The sequence below is a fragment of the Scyliorhinus torazame genome, chromosome 5 (assembly GCF_047496885.1).
Source record: "Scyliorhinus torazame isolate Kashiwa2021f chromosome 5, sScyTor2.1, whole genome shotgun sequence".
NCBI lineage: Eukaryota > Metazoa > Chordata > Chondrichthyes > Carcharhiniformes > Scyliorhinidae > Scyliorhinus > Scyliorhinus torazame.
In genome coordinates, this window is record NC_092711.1 from 244,727,773 (window position 1) to 244,747,310 (window position 19,538).

The 19,538-nt window shown below is 43.7% G+C and overlaps 1 protein-coding gene across 4 annotated transcripts in view; it reads left to right on the plus strand.

Moving 5' to 3' along the window:
* Window positions 1–70: 70 nt before the first annotated feature.
* Window positions 71–19,538, plus strand: part of LOC140420998 (group XIIA secretory phospholipase A2-like) — a 227,093-nt gene continuing 207,625 nt past the window's right edge. For 2 of the 4 annotated variants that reach the window (XM_072505237.1, XM_072505247.1), the window contains exons 1-2: window positions 95–180; window positions 4,651–4,897. In XM_072505237.1, coding sequence (XP_072361338.1) covers window positions 4,699–4,897 — 199 coding nt within the window. In that variant the 5' untranslated portion in view covers window positions 95–180; window positions 4,651–4,698. Of the gene's footprint in view, window positions 181–4,650; window positions 4,898–15,669; window positions 15,794–19,538 lie in introns of those variants that run through there. The other 2 variants (XM_072505240.1, XM_072505241.1) reach the window with 2 other exon arrangements.

Sequence of the window (19,538 nt, forward strand, 5' to 3'; positions counted from 1 at the left end):
TCCTTTTGCGGGCGGGGGCGGGGGTGTTATATGGTGGATGATTCATTAAAACATTGTGTACGAATGAAAAAGAAAGCGGCTCCTATCGGCGTCATCAAGCAGCGCCACATGAGATAAAGGACCCGCAGCGACAAGACAACATTGGGACTGAGTGTGAACATTGGACAATACCAGCAGAGGGTGAGTATGATAGAGATTGGAGGAAAGTGTCGGCCGTTTCGGCTCCAAATGTTCGTTTTCTCGTCGGAAAGTGGCGAATGTTGGGTCTGGTGCTTTTCTGCAGTGTTCTGCGTCAATGTTCAGGATTTGAGAAAGAGTGAAAGAAAAGTTAACCAGGCAATGAAGTGTGACACAGTGACACCCGAATACATAGAGGGGGAAGGGGAGAGAAATAAACAACCTCGATCTATATAGAATCCCTACGGTGCAGAAGGAGGCCATTAGGCCCATCGAGTCTGCACCAGCCCTCTGAAAGAGCGCTGCCTGCCAACCCGTAACCCCACCTAACATTGGGACACTAAGGGGCAATTTAGCATGGGGACAATTCAGAGCACCCAGAGGAAACCCATGTAGACACTGGGATAATGTGCAAACTGCAGAGACCGATCAGAATCGAACCTGAGTCTCTGGTGCTGTGAGGCAGCAGTGTTAACCACTGTACCACCCTTTGGTGCCTCTCGTATCACAAAGATGTCCCAAAGCACTTTGACAAACAATAGATTATTTTTGAAGTGCAATCAGTTGCTATTTAAACAAATGTTGTGCATTATCCTTCACCTGATGAAGGAGCTGCACTCCAAAAGCTAGTGATCACAAATAAACCTGTTGGACTTTAACCTGGTGTTGTAAGACTTCTTACTGTGCCCACCCCAGTCCAACACAGGCATCTCCACATCATGGCTGTTTGAATATGACCACTTGATCAGGCAGATCGTAGAGTGCATGCTAACCAAGATAGAGACTTAGTTTGATGTTTCATCTGAAAGATGCTGTCTCTACACTTGAGTGTCATTTGTGATGATAACCTGCTCACCGCACAAATTAAACCCACAAATTTCTCACAGCTGAACCAAGGTGACGGGAGTTAGATGGAGAAGGGAGGGAGGGAGGGGATTCGAAAGATGAGAGAATTGAAATGGGAGACCAGTAAAGTGATGAGGAAGACAAGACTGGACAGAGTCAAGAGATGTAATAGGGCGGCACAATGATAACCACTGCTGTCTTGAGCGCCAGGGACCTGGAGTCGATTCCAGCCTTGCATGACTCTGTGTGGAATTTGCACGTTCTCCTTGTCTGTGTGTGCTTCCTTGGGGTGCTCGGTTTTCTCCCACAGTCCAAGGATGTGCACATTAGGTGGATTGGCCATGCTAAACTTCCACTTCTTCATGTCCAGGATGTGCAGGTCAGTTTGGGATAAGGTAAGGTGGATGGGGAATGAACCTGGTTAGAGTGCTCTTTTGGTGAGTTGGTGCAGACTCATTGGGCCAATTAGCATCCTTCTGCACTGCACTGTATCCCTCCACTCAAAGCATGAGGCTTTGAATGCAATGAGAGGTTTATCCAGGACAGTGGGCAATATAGTCGCCGGTGTGACATCAGTGGTTTTGGTGCGTGGTGAGAGGTAATGCTGGCCACGCCAACACAAGTGTGTTGCTTATCGGAAACGGGTTAAAGTGTAGTTGGAGTGCACTCTGGCGTGCGGTGGAAGGCACGACACATAATGTTGTAAATCACAGCCCGACTAACTCGTGGCCTCACTCAAACCTGTTTTTTTAGGTTTGAAATATCTTGGGCTGCGTCCCACAGAAATAAGGCGAAGAGCTCAGCTCCATGCAATCTCAAGTTTGAATATTTCAAATTGTTCCAACACACACCTGCGATCATATCCCAGCCTTTGAATCAGTCTTCAGCTGTATCATATTATAATGTTAATTTTGGTGGTGATTTAGAGTAAGAAGACACTTACATTTATATAGCCCCTTTCAGGATTTCTGACTTCCCAGTTAGCTTCTGAGCCAATGAAGTGTTTTTGGAGAGTATTCGTGATTGAGGGAACAACGCAGCAGACTTGAGATTGGCACTGCTCCACAAACATGACCGGATATGTTTTGAGTATGGGATTGAGGGCTAAAGGTTATCCAGGAAATTGGGAGAACTCCTCTGCTCTTCTTCATTTGCTTGGTGGGATTTTTACACCTACCTGCGATGGCAGATCTTAGTTGTAGCATCATATCCAAAAACAGTACCGCCAATAGTATTACACTTGCAGTATGGCACTGAAGTGTCAGTTTAGTTTACACTCTGAAGGCTTGAACCCAAAGCCTTCTGATTCAATGGTGGGTCTACGCTCCTTAATTCTTGTGACGGGAAACAGGAGTGGGCAAGAGGAAAACAGGACTTTTATTGTATCTCCAACATAGTGAAATATCCCAAGGTGTTTCACAGTTGGGTGTCACTCCAGCAAAGGATTAGGTGGTGCAAGTCAACAAAAGACAAATGGATTTTAAGGAGTAATTTTAAGATGAGCTGAAGTCTTGAATGGCAAATTAATTTAGTTGGGAGGTCCACATTGTGGGGGTGAGAGATGACTGAAGTTCTTGACGAGTAGGATAGAGAAAGGAAAGAGGAAATGCAGATTGAGCAAAATGGAAGTGGAAATAATGTTTTTGTTTTATTGCCTGCTTGTGTGTTTCATGGCCTTTATCTGTAATGTTAGGGTAACCATTTTATTCCAACTCTTATCATTAAACATGGGGCAAGTTAGGACAGGGTGGAGCCATAATTTTGAGTTGTGGTACATTTGAATGTTAAAATGAACACTCTGCACCATATAATTAACTTGGCGGATTAACTCACTCCTATTTCAAAACTTTTGGTGTCTGGCTTTATCGGCATTTTTAGACTTTTACTGTACTGTTCAATTGAAGATCAGATGGTAACAATCCTAGATATAACATTGCTATATGTTTATTGCAAAATTACCTATGATTGTTGCAAAATTTATATGCACACCAAAGAAAGGCTGGATTTTAATATTTTGTAAATGGCAGGAAGATGAGAATAGTGGAGGTCCAAAGAGCAGTCAGTGTCACATAAGTCATTAAAATGTAATGATCACTGTTTTAATAAAAAGTTAATGGAATGTTAACCTTTTATACTTGGAGGACTAAATTATAACGGGTGGGGAAGTTTTGCTACAGTTAGCTCTGGTTGGACCACATCTAGATTACAGTTCTGGGCACCACAATTTCAAAGGATATATTGGCCATGATCCTCCAGAATGTTAATGGGCACTAAGAATTAGGAGAGATTAAATTGACTAGGTTTATTTTCTCTGTATAATAGAAGAATTTAAGTGAAGTTTTTAGGATTTTGAAAATAATTGATTTTTTTTTTTTAAAGGAAGGAAACGTTCTGCTGGGGAGTGGCTTTCAGAACACAAAACTTTAAAATCAAAAACCTGCTATTCGGAGTTTAAAATCAAACACCTGCTATTTGGGAGAGAAGTTCGAACGCACTTCTTCACACAAAGGAACAAGTGTGAAATTCTCTCCCACCAAAAGCAGTAGATGTTAGCTGAATTAATAATTTTAAATCTGAGATGGCAAAGCTTTAGCTAGCCAAGGGCTTTGAGGCAAGTGGAAGACTTGGACAGCAATCTCAGAATGACAGAATAGGCTCAAGAGGCTGAATGGTCTACTCCTTTCCCACTTTCGTTTTTTAAATAAATTTAGAGTACCCAAATATTTTTTTCTCCAATCAAGGGGCAATTTAGCATGGCCAATCCACCTAACCTGCACATCTTTGGGTTGCGGGGGTGAAACCCACGGAGAATGTGCAAACTCCACACGAAAAATGACCCAGGGCCGGGATTCGAACACGGGTCCTCAGCGCCGCATTCCCAGTGCTAACCACTGCGCTGCATGCCGTCCCTCCTTTCCCACTTTCAAATGCTCCAGTCTTTTATGCATCATCGGTAATTGTGGTACCTCAGACAAATGTTGTGCAGAATGGTCATTGTGTGATTTCTATGAAGGAATACTCCAGTCTCTAATCTGTTCAGATTTGTTGATGTATGCTACACAAGTTTAAAAATAGCTGTTGTAATGAAGAATTGAAATGGGATTTAGCTACACAATGAGTGAATTGTTTAATTTGTATCACCTGCCCAGGGAATTGCATTGATCTGTATTGCGTTATTTCAAAATTATTAGAATGGCAAATTACATCACAAAGCAAATATTTCATCCAGTCAGCTTCAGGGGCTTTCACTTGCTTCTGTTATGAACTAAGTAGGAACTTGTTGTCGTAAATTTTCAACTTTGAATTCAAAGGAATAAATATTGGACACATTCTGATTTTATAGGTGCTCCATTTTTCCACCTCCCATTCTCGTTTTACAGGAATGTGACACGACTGTCCAATTTGTAGGCTATTCTCATCCATGTGACCAACAGTGATGTTTGTACAGCATGACAGCCCTAAAGCAGTTGCCAGAGAAAAACTATTTGCAACAGCAGTCAATAGTTTAGTAACTGGTGAAGTCTGACCGCAATAAATTGCCCTGACACTGACGCCACTTTAGGAACATGTTTAATTTTTGATGTGTGATGCCAATGAACCCTTACAAAAAAGTTCTGTGCATTACAGCCGAAAACCTGAAGTGAAAAGTGGTTCAGTGCAAAGTTTTCCTTGAGCATGCATTTCCTGATTTGTGTGTTTGTGGGGATTATTTTGAGGAGTTGTGGGTGCCACTCTGAAGAGACACACTACAAAGATTGGCTGGGGAAGCTGAAAACCATTCGGAATGGAATTCATAAAATTGACATGTATCTGAACGCAGCGCTGGATTTACTCGGTGGAGAGGACGGGCTCTGCAAATATAAATGCAATGATGGTGAGTAAAATGCTCTCTAATTAACATTTTGTTAATTAGGTTACTAGAGAGTTGTAATTCCCTGGAAAATTAATTGGGTAAGCCATTTTATAAATACTGATGGAGTCTCTAACTGTTGGGAAAGCTTTCTATGAAAAGGCACAAATAAACTTCACATGGAATACAATAAGGCAATCATTTTGGGCAAATCAGTTGATGTACACTTTACCCAACCAGGCCATTGAAATATGCCATTGATGAGAGGTTATGTCAATGTGTTAATGGAAATAGGTGGTAAGGAGAAGAATTTTTTTTATAATAAATATACATTCGTTTGGCACAAAGAGAAGTTAAAGTTTATTAGATCAGAAGAAAGAGGCTTATAAAGTTACCAAAAAAAAAAGTCTTGAGGTTGGGAGCATTTTAGAATTCCGCAAAGGAGGACTAGGAAACTGATAAAGAAAAGGAAAATAGCATAAGAAAGTAAACTACCGAGAAACATAAAGGTGGACTGTAAAGGCGTCTGTAGGTAACAATAATAACCTTTTATTGTCACAAGTATGAGGTTACTGTGAAAAGCCCCTAGTTGCCACATTCCGGCACCTGTTCGGGGAGGCTGGTATGGGAATTGAACCCGCGCTGCTGGCCTTGTTCTGCATCACAAACCAGCTGGCTAGCCCACTGAGCTAAACCAGCCACAAAAAGATGAGTAATAATAGGGAAATAAGGAAACAGTACAGAGACAAACCAAATATTTTGGCGGAATACTCCGGTGCACGGGTTTCCCTGCGACGAGGGGTACAGTGAACAGGAATCCCATCGACAACGGCGGGACTGGTAGATCCCGCTGGGTGGCCACTTCCACCACCGAAAAACAGGCGACGGGGTGGTCGGTAAATCCCGCCCTTTGTGTCTGTCCCATGGGGGAAGGTACAATAAACCTCCCAGAAGTACTCAAGAGGATAGCGTGAATGAGGAACTGAAAGAAACAGTACTTGAGAAATTAATGGGACTAAAAAGTTGGTAAATGCCCTGGGCCTTCTATATCCCAGGGTGTCGAAAGAGGTGGCTGAGGAGATAATGGATGCATTGTTGGTCATCTTCCAAAATTCTTCAGATTCTGGAACGATTCCTGCAATTGGGTGGGAGCAAATGTAACCTCATTATTTAAGAAAGGAGGGAAAGAGAAAACCTGAAACTACAGATAAGTTAGCCTGACATCAGTAGAGAAAATGTGAGCATCCATTTTAAAGGATATGATAACTGGACATGTTGAAAATAATGGTAGGATTGGGCAGAGTTAACATGGATTTATGAAAAGGGAATCATGTTTGACAAACCTGTTGACATTTTTGTAACTAATGGAATGCATAATGGGGAACCAGTGGATGTTGCGCATTTGGATTAACCGTTTGTTAAGGTCCTGCACAAGATTATAACAAAAATAAAATAAATATTTCAAATAACCAAAATTAGAGCACATGGGGTAATATCATAGATATCATATCATAGAATTTACAGTGCAGAAGGAGGCCATTCGGCCCATCGAGTCTGCACTGGCCCTTACAAAGAGCACCCTACTGAAGCCCGCAAATCTACCCTATCCCAGTAACCCCCACTTAACATTTATTTATTTATTTTGGACACCAAGGGCAATTTAGCACGGCCAATCCACCTAACACGCACATCTTTGGACTGTGGGAGGAAACCGGAGCACCCGGAGGAAACCCATGCAGACACGGGGAGAACGTGCAGACTCCGCACAGACTGTGACCGAGCTGGGAATCAAACCTGGGACCCTGGAGCTGTAAAGCAACTGTGCTAACCACTAAGCTACCGTGCTGCCCACAACATTGATTCCGAATGAGTAACAGAGAGAGTGGCAATAAACAGGTCATTTTCAGGTTGGTAGACTGTGGCTAGTGGGATATTCAAAGGATTAATGCATAAGCCCCAAATATTCACAAACAGCATCAATGATTTGGATGTGGGGTCCAAATGTAATATTTCCAACTTTCACACAAAACTAAGTATAAGTACGAGTTGTGAGGAAGATGCAAAGAGCCTCAAGGAAATTTAGACAGATTGAGTGAGTGGACAAGAAGTACAGTGGTTAGCACTGTTTCTTCACAGTGCCAAGGACCCGGTTCGATTCCTGGCTTGGGTCACTGTCTGTGCGGAGTCTGAACGTTTTCCCCGTGTCTGCGTTTCTTCCGGGTGCTGCGGTTTATATGGGCGATGAACAAAGGACAAGACAGGTTCACGGTTTAACGCAATTTATTCACAGCTGAGCTTTGGGTTTTACCCACACTTGGTGAAGGAGACTGGCAGACTGCAACCACTCCGTATGGATGCCTTCTCTGGATTCGAAACGCAGGGTCCTTTCTTCTTGCGGTGGTTGTGCCTGGGGGACTCCCTAGTTATCATTGAGGATCTGTTCTGATGTTCCTTTCTTTATACTCGTATGCTAGCATGGTGTCATAGGCCACAACTGGCCATTGCCCAATCCAGACCCCAACTCGTTAATGGGAAAGACAGGATACTCTGTTTATCCAGGGTGATTCAATCCAGATTCATTGTCCTCTGAAACACCCTCGTCTGACCAGGCATCAGCTCATTATGGAGCCTGATAGCTTCTTTTGTCTGTTCTTCGTCCTGCTGCAAAGTTGATCACCATCTGTTTTAGAAGTTTGTTACATATTCGTAGCATGGTCTTGTTTTTTTGTGCAAACGTGAGTCTATATAGCGATAACAAGTTTGTGTTGACTTGAGTGCGCTTGCAGATGGCCAGTATCAATTCCAGCCTGGGCCGTGTGTGCCAGTTTGTGTTCCTGGCCTATGTGTCTTGTCAGCCTGTTCTCAGTACCACAGTGGGATTGTCCTATGAGGTGAGATTGAGAGACTGGGCCTATATCGCACTGCGGGGAGATAGTGATGTAGTGGTAATGTCACTAGACAATTAATCCAGAGACCCTACTAATGCTCTGGAGACATGGGTTCAAATCCTACTATGGCTGCTGGTGGAATTTTGTTAACTGATATGGAATATAATGCTTATCTCAGTGGTGATCATGAAACTACCATTGATTGTCGTTAAAAACCTATCTCATAGAATCAAAGAATTTACAGTACGGAAGGAGGTCACTCGGCCCACCGAGTCTGCACCAGCCCTTTGAAAGAGCACCCTACTTAAGCTCATGCCTCCACACTACCCCCGTAACCCGACCTAACCTTTTGGACACTCCAATTTAGCATGGCCAATCCACCTAACCTGCAGTTGTTTGGACTGTGGGAGGAAACCGGAGGAAACCCATGCAGACATGGGGAGAACGTGCAAACTCCACACGCACACAGTCACCCGAGGCCGGAGTTGAACACTGGACCCTGGAGCTGTGAGGCAGCAGTGCTAACCACTGTGCAAAAGTGCCACCCGTAAACAAGAGAAGTCCTCCGTCCGGGTTTTGAACCCAGTACCTCTCGCAAGCTCTCCATGATAACACCCAAAGCGCGAATCATACCCCATGGACCAACGAGCCACGGGTGTATCTGTTTCATTAATATAAAGAAATTACCATCTTTGCCTGGACTACATATGACCCTAGACCCACAGTAATCTGGTTGAATCTTCTACCCTCTGAAATAGTGTAGCAAGCTACTTGGTTCAAAGGCAATTAGGGATGAGCAACAAATGCTGGCCTTGCTAGTGACACCCATATCCCATGAAAGAATTAGTTTAAAAAAAACACTTCTCGAGAGTTTAGAAGCATGAGAGGTGATTTCATTGAAACAATTATTACATGGCTCGACAGAGTAGATGCAGGAAAGATGTTTCCCCTGACTGGGAAGTTTAGAATCAGAGGGTGGATGTAGCTGTTACAAGGGTGCATAACTATAAGGTTCGGGGTGGGAGATATAGGAGGGATGTCCGAGATAGGTTCTTTACTCCCGAGAGTGGTTCGAGTGTGGAATGGACTGCCTGCTGTGATAGTGGAGTTGGACACTTTAGGAACTTTCAAGCGGTTATTGGATAGGCACATGGAGCACACCAGAATGACAGGGAGTGGGATAGCTTGACCTTGGTTTCCGTCAAAGCTCATAACAACATCGAGGGCCGAAGGGCCTGTTCTGTGCTGTACTGTTCTATGTTCTATATGGTCTCAGAATAAGGGATTGGCCATTTCGGACTGAGATGAGGAGGAATTTCTTCACTCAAGAGGGTGGTGACTCTTTGGAATTTTCTGCCTCTAGAGGGCTGTGGAGGCTCAGTAATTGAGCACGTTCAAAAGTGAAATCGATAGATTTCTAGACATTTAAGGGCACCAGGGGATGTGAGGAAAATGGCATGATCTGCCATGACCTTGTTGAATGATATAGCCTTTATTAACTAGACTGGATGAAATAATTGCCCTCTGTTCACTGTGATAGCCCTCCTGCTCTACTTTCATATTTTTCTGAACATTCGAGTGCATGAAGGGTGAAGGGCTTTTCATCAAAACTGTGCTCGCAGAGAAAATTCATAGCCTACTGAGGCATTGCATTAGACCATCTAAGTCAGGAGTTCAATTCAGGAGATTTGATAATGGGGGTCTTAAGAAATGGGATTGTCCAGAGAAGAGCGCGATAGGAAGACCGTACTTATCAAACTGTAATGGTTCATTCCTCACAATGATTGGAATTAGTTAAAAAATCCCAGACTGGGCAGCACGTTGGCACAGTAGTTAGCATTGCTGCCAGACGGCGCTGAGGTCTCCGGTTCGATCCCGGCTCTGGGTCGCTGTCCGTGTGGAGTTTGCACAATGCAGAATGGGATGAAAGTGTAAAGTAAGAAAATGCAGTGCAAGCACTGGTATTGAGTCCGGAAGTAATTCTTATGACCGAAAATGATCACAAACTAAAGAAAAAACCTCTGATAGCATACAAGGGAAATCTCATTATGGTTCAAACTGGTTACATGCTCCGACAAGACTGGATGCTAATTTTGTTGTGTTTTAGTTAAGTACTGCAATGAGGGCAGCACGGTGGCGCAGTGGGTTAGTCTGTTGCCTCACGGCACCGAGGTCCCAGGTTCAATCCCGGCTCTGGGTCACTGTGTGGAGTTTGCACATTCTCCCCGTGTTTGCGTGGGTTTCGCCCCCACAACCCAAAAGATGTGCAGGCTAGATGGATTGACCATGTTAAATTGCTCCTTACTTGGGAAAAAATGATTTGGGTACTCTAAATTTTTAAAAAAAAAATTTTTTTTAAAAAGTACTGCATTGAAACATCCTCAAGTAGAGAGTGTTTTGAGAGCAAATAAAACATCAAGACAATTAAATCGGGATAAATATTTACTTGAGCTCCCATTCTTGGATAACCAGAAGAATGTGAAGCTCGTCATTTTTAGCAATGTTTCATGTGTGAATGTTCCTGAAGATTATTCTCATGCAGCAGGTTTGGTTTCAAAATCTCTTATCTCGCAAATCAGAAATGTTGTCTTTTAACTCAGGAAGCTAAGAAAACAAAAAGGTAGTTAAAAGAATTTCAGTTGATGAAATATTGGGTGTTGTGGAGGCGGTGGCTGTGGAAATTTGTTTGCCAAATATTTTATGTGATATCCTGTACAGTGGGTGTATCCTTCTGAACACAATGTAGATAGTCATTCATTGTGGGATAATATAGGAAAAGTGAGTGAGAAAAGCTTACTGATTGATTTGCCAGCTTGCAACATGCGAAAGAGAAAAATAATTTTTTAAGATAAATGAATGAATTCAAGCCACCAACTATCAATTATTTCCAATCAGAAGAAATGCATGTTTGAAATTGCTGATGGGGAGGGGGGGGGAGATCTCACAGCATATTACAGAATATGAAATGAAAATCGCTTATTGTCACAAGTAGGCTTCAAATGAAGTTACTGTGAAAAGCCCCTAGTCGCCACATTCCGGCACCTGTTCGGGGAGGCTGGTACGGGAATTGAACCGTGCTGCTGGCCTGCTTGGTCTGCTTTAGAAGCCAGCGATTTAGCCCAGTGTGCTAAACCAGCCCCAAGAATATGGAAGTTGTGATTTAATTTCTTTCATTTTATTATCATGAAGTTTAATTTTTATTTCAGGAGAGAGAAGGGAGGCTGTCAATTGTTATTAAATGGCTGTTTAATTGTACAGTACTCAGTTGGTGAGCAGGCATGGTAGCACAGTGGTTAGCACTGTTGCTTCACAGTGCCAGGGACCCGTGTTCGATTCCCGAAACAATGATAGCCATTATATACAGTTCATTACCGGGCCTTGCAAATGAACCCAAGTTAATGGTGATGAGACCGATGTGGTAATGAAACTTTTATGCCAGCGATAGACTGTTTCTTGGGAGGATGAAACTGGTCTAGGACAGTGTTCTTCAAACTTTTTTTCCGGGGACCCATTTTTACCAACCGGCCAACCTTCGTGACCCACGCCGGCCGACCTTTGCCCATGCCGGCCGACATGCGCGACCCACCATTTTCTCTTCCTTGTTTGCTGCTGACAAAAATGGAAGAAATGGTTTTGGGTCCCTTTGGCCCTTGTACACGCTCCTCCAATGGAACCTGTTGGATGAAGGTGAAGCCTTCCGGTGCCGGAAGGTATGGAGTCTCCATCTGTCCAAAGTTCTGCATTTTTCTCCTGTAAAATTTTATCAAATAAACCCCCCCCCTGAACTTGTAATAAAAATTAAATGAGTGAAAAAAATAAAAATTAAATGAAAATCCCCCCGAACTTGGAAAAAAAAAAAGCTGGGACCGTTTATAAACAAAAAAACGAGTGCACTGCGCGTGCGCGCCGATGACCTGGCACGCATGCGCAGTGCAGCTGCATTTCTTTTACATGTTCGCGGCCATTTTGAAGCTCGCTTGCAGCCGGCGTTATTAACAGCCGACTGCTGCAGCTGTTGCACTCAAATTTGCACAATTGGGAGCACTGCGACGGACGGCTCCGTGATCCTCCCGACACCCACCGATCCTCCCGATTGCGCCCCCGAGTTTGACAATGCCTAGTCTAGGAGAACGGCTTTAGATGTGATGGGGGGGAAAAAGATATGCAAGACGAAAGAAGTTAATTGTATTAAGGGCAGTATTTGGATTGATGTTTCCTGGGGTATTTCATGATAAAGTGAATCTTTATAGGGCGAAAAGGCCTGGTCAATAATACATCCAGGTTCACCTCTGCAAAAAGGATATAAGGATATAAAGTAAGAGATGTTGGGAGATCCTCCGTGCAGGAGGTGGTGGAGATAAACTCCTCCGGGTAGAGTCATGCTAACACTTGTGTATTTTGTGAAGGCATGAGGCAATTAAAAGAAGAGAGAAAGCTGTTTGTGCTTGCCAGCTATCCTGCCCAATCTGGATCAGAACAGGCTACATGTCATGATTGCATGTTTTTACTGTATAACAAGTGATTTACATTCTGTCTTATGAACTCTGATTAAACTCTGCATTGGTTGCAGTTGATCCTGATTGATTAGACAATAATAACTTCAGCTTGTTGCTAATTTTTGCCTTAGTTTAATTGCTCTGTTTTATCACCTTTGCTCTTGAGTCGCCAGGTATCTTTATGATACCGCCACGTGGTTCAAGTCCGAGTAATGATCAATAATCCAATACACCGATTAGTAAGATTTAAATCAAAGCACATTTATTATACACAGTAATTACTACTCGTGTACAAATTCTACGTTTAAGCTACTTCTACAGCTAACAGGCCAATACTTAACTTGGAACTGGCCCACCAGGTAAGGGAAACGAATGGCCTTTCGTTCGCGTTCTGAGCCTGCGGGATTCGAAGTTGGTACAGATTGGTAGCTAGGAGCGCCTATCTCGTAGCGAGCGTTGAAGTAAGACTTACTGGATATTGGCAGCGGCTGAACCGGTCACTGTCAAGGGTTGGTTCGCGTTGCTGAGTGACCCGGTCCAGAAGAGAAGCAGAGGGCCGATTTGAACTTGGGCTTGATTCTTATAGTCCCCAGGGGCCTCCCACCTTTTGGGGCGGATCCTGTACCTGGTTCCAAGTGATTGGACTTTGTCCCAATCACTTGGTTCGATTTTCTCCAATGCTGGAGCGGTTCCCTGATCGATGGGCGGTCCTGAGGTGGTCGTTCACCGCCTTTTGTGTAGGCTTCTGCTGGCGCCAAAGGGTCTGGTTTTGCTTTGTGTCTAAATGTTGCTCATAAATGCAGATGGCTGGTGTTTTGTTATGCTGATGGTTGCTGGTATCGATCTTGTCTGGCCTTTCCAGAGGTAAATACACACTCAACCTGCAGCTGCTCGTTTGTGTCCTGTTGGCTGACTTTCCCATCAGCCTTTGCCGTTCGCCATTTTAAATCGGGAGTTAGCCATTTTTAGTGGCTACAAACTATCTTTTGAAGATTACAATAAGTTTATGATTGGCCAGCATACGGTGGACACATTATAGCCAGAAAAAACAATTGGGGTTTTTTGTTTTCGTTTTATTATAAATTTAGAGTACCCAATTATTTTTTTTCCCAATTAAGGGGCAATTTAGCGAGGCCAATCCACCTACCCTGCACATCTTTGGGTTGGAGGGGGAGTGAGGGTGTGTGAGACCCACGCAGACATGGGGAAAATGTGCAAAATCCACATGGACAGTGACACATGACCAGGATCGAACCCGGGTCTTCGGTGCCGTGAGGCAGCAGTGCTAACGACCGTGCTGCCCAATTCCAGCTATTTTTGATTCTATGATCAGTTGCAGTTCTGTTCTCTTGTCTCACTCCTCCTCTGTCTTCAGCCAAGCCGGTCACGGTAACACAGTGTGTGACCTGATCAAGAGTAGAATAATTATTGTTTCTCGGCCTTTTGGCTAAGTTGAGCATGAGGTCAGGTGTAATGCCTGGATCTGGTATGTCTCTCTTGTGGGGACCATGAATTAGATTCAGTTTGAATTGCTTTTTTGGAGCAGGCAAGGAGCTGGATTAGGGGTTTGCCCCTGTCCACACACTGAACTCTGGCTTTGTAACTCTAATAAAGTAATAATAGAAAAAAAAAGTAGAATAATTAACTGGAGGTAAAAAGTACAGTTTCAATGTGTGTGGTTTATGACCTGTATCTCACAAATATAACACATGACCTACAATATTTTGTAACATATTGGTGCTGATAGTGTACAGTTTTGAGTAATTTGTCCATAAAGCAGATTTGCTTTCTGTTCTGTTAGTGAACTTTTTATTTGCCTGGAATAATCGTGTTTTATAGAAAATCAACCATTCTAACTGGCAGCTCAAAATAAATTCCTGCTTTCTAATTGTTGTGCTTCTCTGTCAGCTGCTCACTAACTGCCCAACTGCAATGCCTGAAGATCTTGTTGCCAGGCAATAAAGAAATGCTGTGTTGGTCAGGATTTCCTTCTGCTTAGTTGTGTATAAATAATGAATCCAAGCCTATGAGAGAGAGAGATTGAAAGCACCTCGCCCACACAGCTTGTTGTCTTTATCAAAGAATCATTGCGTAGGTAGAAGTTGCGTGTACTGTATTTGGGAGGTGCTGCCTTTGCTTGATTAGTGTGCAGGTTTGTGCTAACTATGGAATTTTTTTTTCAAATTTAGAATGTCCAATTCATTTTTTTCCAATTAAGGGGCAATTTAGCGTGGCCAATCCACATACCCTACACATCTTTGGGTTGTGGGGGTGAAACCCACGCAACACGGCGAGAATGTGCAAACTCCATACGGACAGTGACCCAGAGCCAGGACCGAACCTGTGACCTCGGCGCCGTGAAACAGCAGTGCTAACCACTGCGCCGCTGTGCTGCCCGTGGAATGTTAACTGAGTGACCGTCACAAGTGTACTTGGGGCAGCATGGTGGCGCAGTGGGTTAGCACTGCTGCCTCACAGCGCCGAGGTCCCAGGTTCGATTCTGGGTCACTGTTCCATGTGGAGTTTGCTCATTCTCCCCGTGTTTGAGTGGGTTTTGCCCCCACAACCCAAAAGATGTGCAGGCTAGGTGGATTGGCCATGCTAAATTGCCCCTTAATTGGAAAAAATGAATAGGATACTCCAAATTTATAAAAAGATTTTTTTAAAAAACAAGTGTACTTGGGCTGGTTTAGCTCATTTGGCTGGGCAGTTGGTTCATGATGCAGAGCGAGGCAAACCGCGTGGGTTCAATTCCCGTACCAGCTAAGGTTATTCATGAAGGCCCCACCTTCTCAACTTTGCCCCTCGCCTGAGGTGTGGTGATCCTCAGGTTAGATTACCACCAGTCAGCTCTCCCCCTCAAAAGGGAAAGCAGCCTAAGGTCATCTGGGATGATGGTGACTTTACTTAAGTGTACTTATTATCATTGTATTGTTTAATGAATGTCGTGAAACCTACTGTAAGCTAATTTTGTTGCATTGATTTACTTTTAAAAATATTATTTTTCCCAATTAATGGGTAATTTAGTATGGCCAATCCACCTAACTTACACATCTTTGGGTTGTGGGGCTGAAACCCACACAGACACGGGGAGAATGTGCAAACTACACACGGACAGTGACCCAGGGCCAGGATCGAGCCCGGGTCCTCCGCATCATAGACAGCAGTGCAAGCACTGCGCCACCGTGCTGCACTTAATTACTGTTATTAAATATGGTCAGATATCAGGAATAATTAATGAATGTGAATGATATGAAATTAGTATTCTTTAAATGAAAATGCACTCTTTAACCTATGATTCCAAGGACCAACATTGGCTTTTGCTTGTGTTTTCTTATCCTTCTTGCGCCAACTTAAATGAATGTGTTGTGGATTTTGCTTTCCATTTTGGCACCGCTGAATATCTTGGGCAGGAATTACCGACCACCCGACCGTATGTTTTTCGGCAGCACAGGCAGCCCACCAGCGGGATATACTGATCTTGCCGTTGTCAACGGGAAACCCGTGCGCTGGCGTGGGACCGGAATGAACAGCTGGTAAATCCCGCCCCTTGTCTTCATCACTGACTGGGAAATAGTATGCTCTTTAGTAAAAAGTCCCAAATGGATATTCTGGATTAGTTTGTAACCCTTGAGTCATCAGGCTGTCAGTACTGATCGGTTTTGTGTCATGTTGAGTCAAGAGATCTGCTGTCTAATGGGGTAACCCGAGTAAAACTCTTATAAATAGTGCTGTTCGTGTTTCTAGTGGAGAGATATACATCTGCTTGCAAGGGGTTCACTCTTAAGAAACATGGGAACAGGAGTAGGCTGTTTAGCCATTAAACAAAATGTGTTTATTCCAAACGAATAAAAAGTTCACTAATACATTGGGTAAAATATATACTGAGCTCTCGAATATACCCTTAAAAACTGGACACTATCAACACCAAAGCTTTACAAGACATTGCAAGCCATGCATTTTATTTAAGTGATACATGTCATAAACCATACACATTGAAGCTACACTTTTTTACCTCGGTTAATTATTCTACTCTTGACCAGGTCACATTCTGTGTTACTGTGACCGGCTTGGCTGAAGACCGATGATTTCAAAACAACTTCTAAAGCAGGAGTGAGACAAGTTAACAAAACTGCAGCCACAACCAATCACCGCATTCAATGAGCTCATCGCAGTCTTTGGATTGTACTCTACCCACCTTTGTCCCATAATCACTTTAATACCTTTGGGAAAGTGAAATCTATCAATCTCCATTTTAAAAATGAGTGATCTAGCATAATTTGCCCGTTTGCAAAAGAGAGTTACAAACTTCATCTACCCATGGTGTGATGAAGTATTTTCTAATTTCACTAATGAAAGGACTGGCTCCAAATTTTAAACTATGCCCCGAGTCCTAGACTCTCAACCTGTAGAAATAGCTTATCTCTTTCATTTAATCTCATACTTTGAACAAAACACCCCTTAACCATCTAAATTCCAAGGAAGTAACGCTTGCTGTTATCTCATCAAATAAACTCAAGCTAGTTCACCGCGATTTGCCCATAACAAATCCATGCTGGCTTTCCTTAATTAATTCACATTTGCCAAATAGATGTTAATTTTCTCAGAGTATCGTTTCTAAAAGTTTCCCACCACCAAGGTTAAGCTGGTTGGCCTGTAGTTGCTTTTGAAGGGTGAAATATTTGCAATTTTCCGGTGCACGTGCACCACCCCTTAATCTAAGGTAGATTGGATAGACATAGTGGTACTGAGCTGAAAAATAAATCAGCTGCTGAAAATTTATTTTTGGCAGCCGTCAGAACTTTTCCAGCTGGGATTTGCAACATCCTATCTGGTGGAAGAGCTATGTTGCACCGATCAGTGAAAGATGTCAGATCAATAAAATCGATGAAAATTGACCGATGCTGTCAAACAGCCCGGTACAAAATTATTCAATATATGGATTTGCTCACTCTCCTCATCTTGCAATACAATACTGGCCAGGCTTGTGTTCATACTGGTTTTGCATTGTCTGCACATGTGCTCCACTGCAGATTATCTGAACATTTTTAATATCCACGTGCCTGTCATTGCCCCAAAATGGTTGCTAATCTGCATGTTTTCCACTTTTACAACGGGGAAACAAATCATGCTTGTGCAGTGGATTGAAACCTCATGAAGTGATTAGTCCTCTTAAATTCTTGGTACAGAATCTCCAATCGCAACAGTGTTGTCCAGAGGAGATATTCTAGTTGAAAGCAAGGCATTTTCACATGGAAGAGGAAAACTCAAAAACTGTGGAGCCTGAGTAAAGATGTGAATGAAATCCCTCCTTGTAAGGCTTGTTAATATTGTCACAAGTATGAAGTTACTGTGAAAAACCCCTAGTCGCCTCATTCCGGTGCCTGTTTGGGTAAGCTGGTCGGGGAATTGAACCTGCGCTGCTGGCCTTGTTCTGCATCACAAACCAGCTGTCTAGCCCACTGAGCTCAACCAGCCCTGTTGACCGTTCTTCTCTATGGGGGTCAACCAACTTCTCAGACAAAGGGACAAGTACAAGTGCTTCAGACAACTGAACTTAAAACGTGTTAAGATTTGCTAATAAGCTACACTGAACTACCAATTAATGACTAGAGGCATCACCCGCATGAAATGAGGTGATCAAGGTCACGTTGAAATCTTTGATTGTTGCAGGAGTTGTTCCCAAACTGTTGCTGCTCAATATTCTGAGTCTTTGTTCTTTTTATTTGATTTTTCTCCCAGCACTAGAATTTTCCATGGAATACAGCAGGCCCGCCTGCCTTGAGGACATCGTTTTGTTTAGCAACTGCTGTGAATGTGCCGTTAATCTTCCGTATTGACACCTTTACAACTGCAGTTATGTGCTAATTGGCTTTAACACAGGACACTGTCCAGGCGCTAGTTTATTAAAACAGGCTTTACAACTCTTCCTTTCTCTCAAAAAGGTTGTCTTTTCCCATCATGCTTTGAGAACTAGGTCTGTTTCTATTTAAAGCTGAAACTACATCTGCAGCCATTTTCTCAACTGCAGACTTGTCCATTTTGTCCGTATGAGACATGATTACAGGCTGCATTGCAATTTTTTTTTTAAACCAGAGGATAAAGTTTTGAGGAAATAAAGCTAATTTTATGGATTAAGAGTTCGAGAATACAATGAGGAAAGCACCAGTGCATACCATGGTGGAATATATTACGAAAGCAGAGAAATTAGATGGCTCCCACACTCCCCGTTGTTAATGGTACCATCTAATGCCACATCTAAGGTCAGAAACCTTGGTGTACACTGTAAATGGAGAGAGGAGGATGGGATTGGTGGATGTGTTGTGCTAGTTGTAGCACCGTCAATATAACGCGAGGCAGGTTGAGGTAATGTCAATTGAAGGCTTTATTAAGCAGAACTTTATCCTCAGCAGCGTGGTTACAGAATGCAGCTGCTGAGGGAAATGGAGGGAAAAGCTGGGTTCTTATACCGGCATTTCTGGGTGGAGTTCAGTAGGTGGCAGATCCTATCAGGACCTGGCATCCCTCCACCAATAGCCTGTCGACACGTGGTGTACCGTATTACCCCTAATACATACCACCACATTCACCCCTTGTTGAAAAAAAACCCAGCGGGATGGTGGTAGGGGTTTACAGAGTCAGTACTGTGCCATAACTTTGAACAAAACACAAAATTATCACTTCAACTGGGCCAACGGGCCAAACAGGTTCGGCATAACTATAACAAGACCCAATAACTGTAAACGTTGAGAGTTAAAGTGATTCGATGAGCCGGATGGGCGCCCTGGTCGTCCTTTCCGACCGTCTCGGGCGTGGTAGTGATGGCGCTGGCTCGAGTCCCGTCGACTCTGGGAGCGTAGCGCTGTCCCCTGTGTCCTTACTCCTGGACGGGTCTGGGAGGAGAACCAAACCCCCCGGGAAGGGGGTGGCTGCGGGATGAACCGGCGGGAGTGGAGAGGTGGTGATTGGCGTTTTGGGGGGGGGGGGTAGCTCCGGCGGGCGCCAGATCTCGCAGGGAGACCGTGTCCTGTCGGCCATCGGGGTACTCCACATGGGCGTATTGCGGGTTGGCGTGAAGGAGATGCACCCGTTCCACCAACGGATCTGACTTGTGCGCCCGCACATGTTTCCGGAGCAGAATGGGTCCCGGAGCTGCTAGCCAGGTCGGAAGTGGCGTTCCAGAGGAGGACTTCCTAGGAAAGAGGAGGAGGCGTTCGTGAGGCGTTTGATTCGTGGTGGTGCACAGCAGGGACCGGATAGAGTGAAGGGCATCCGGGAGGA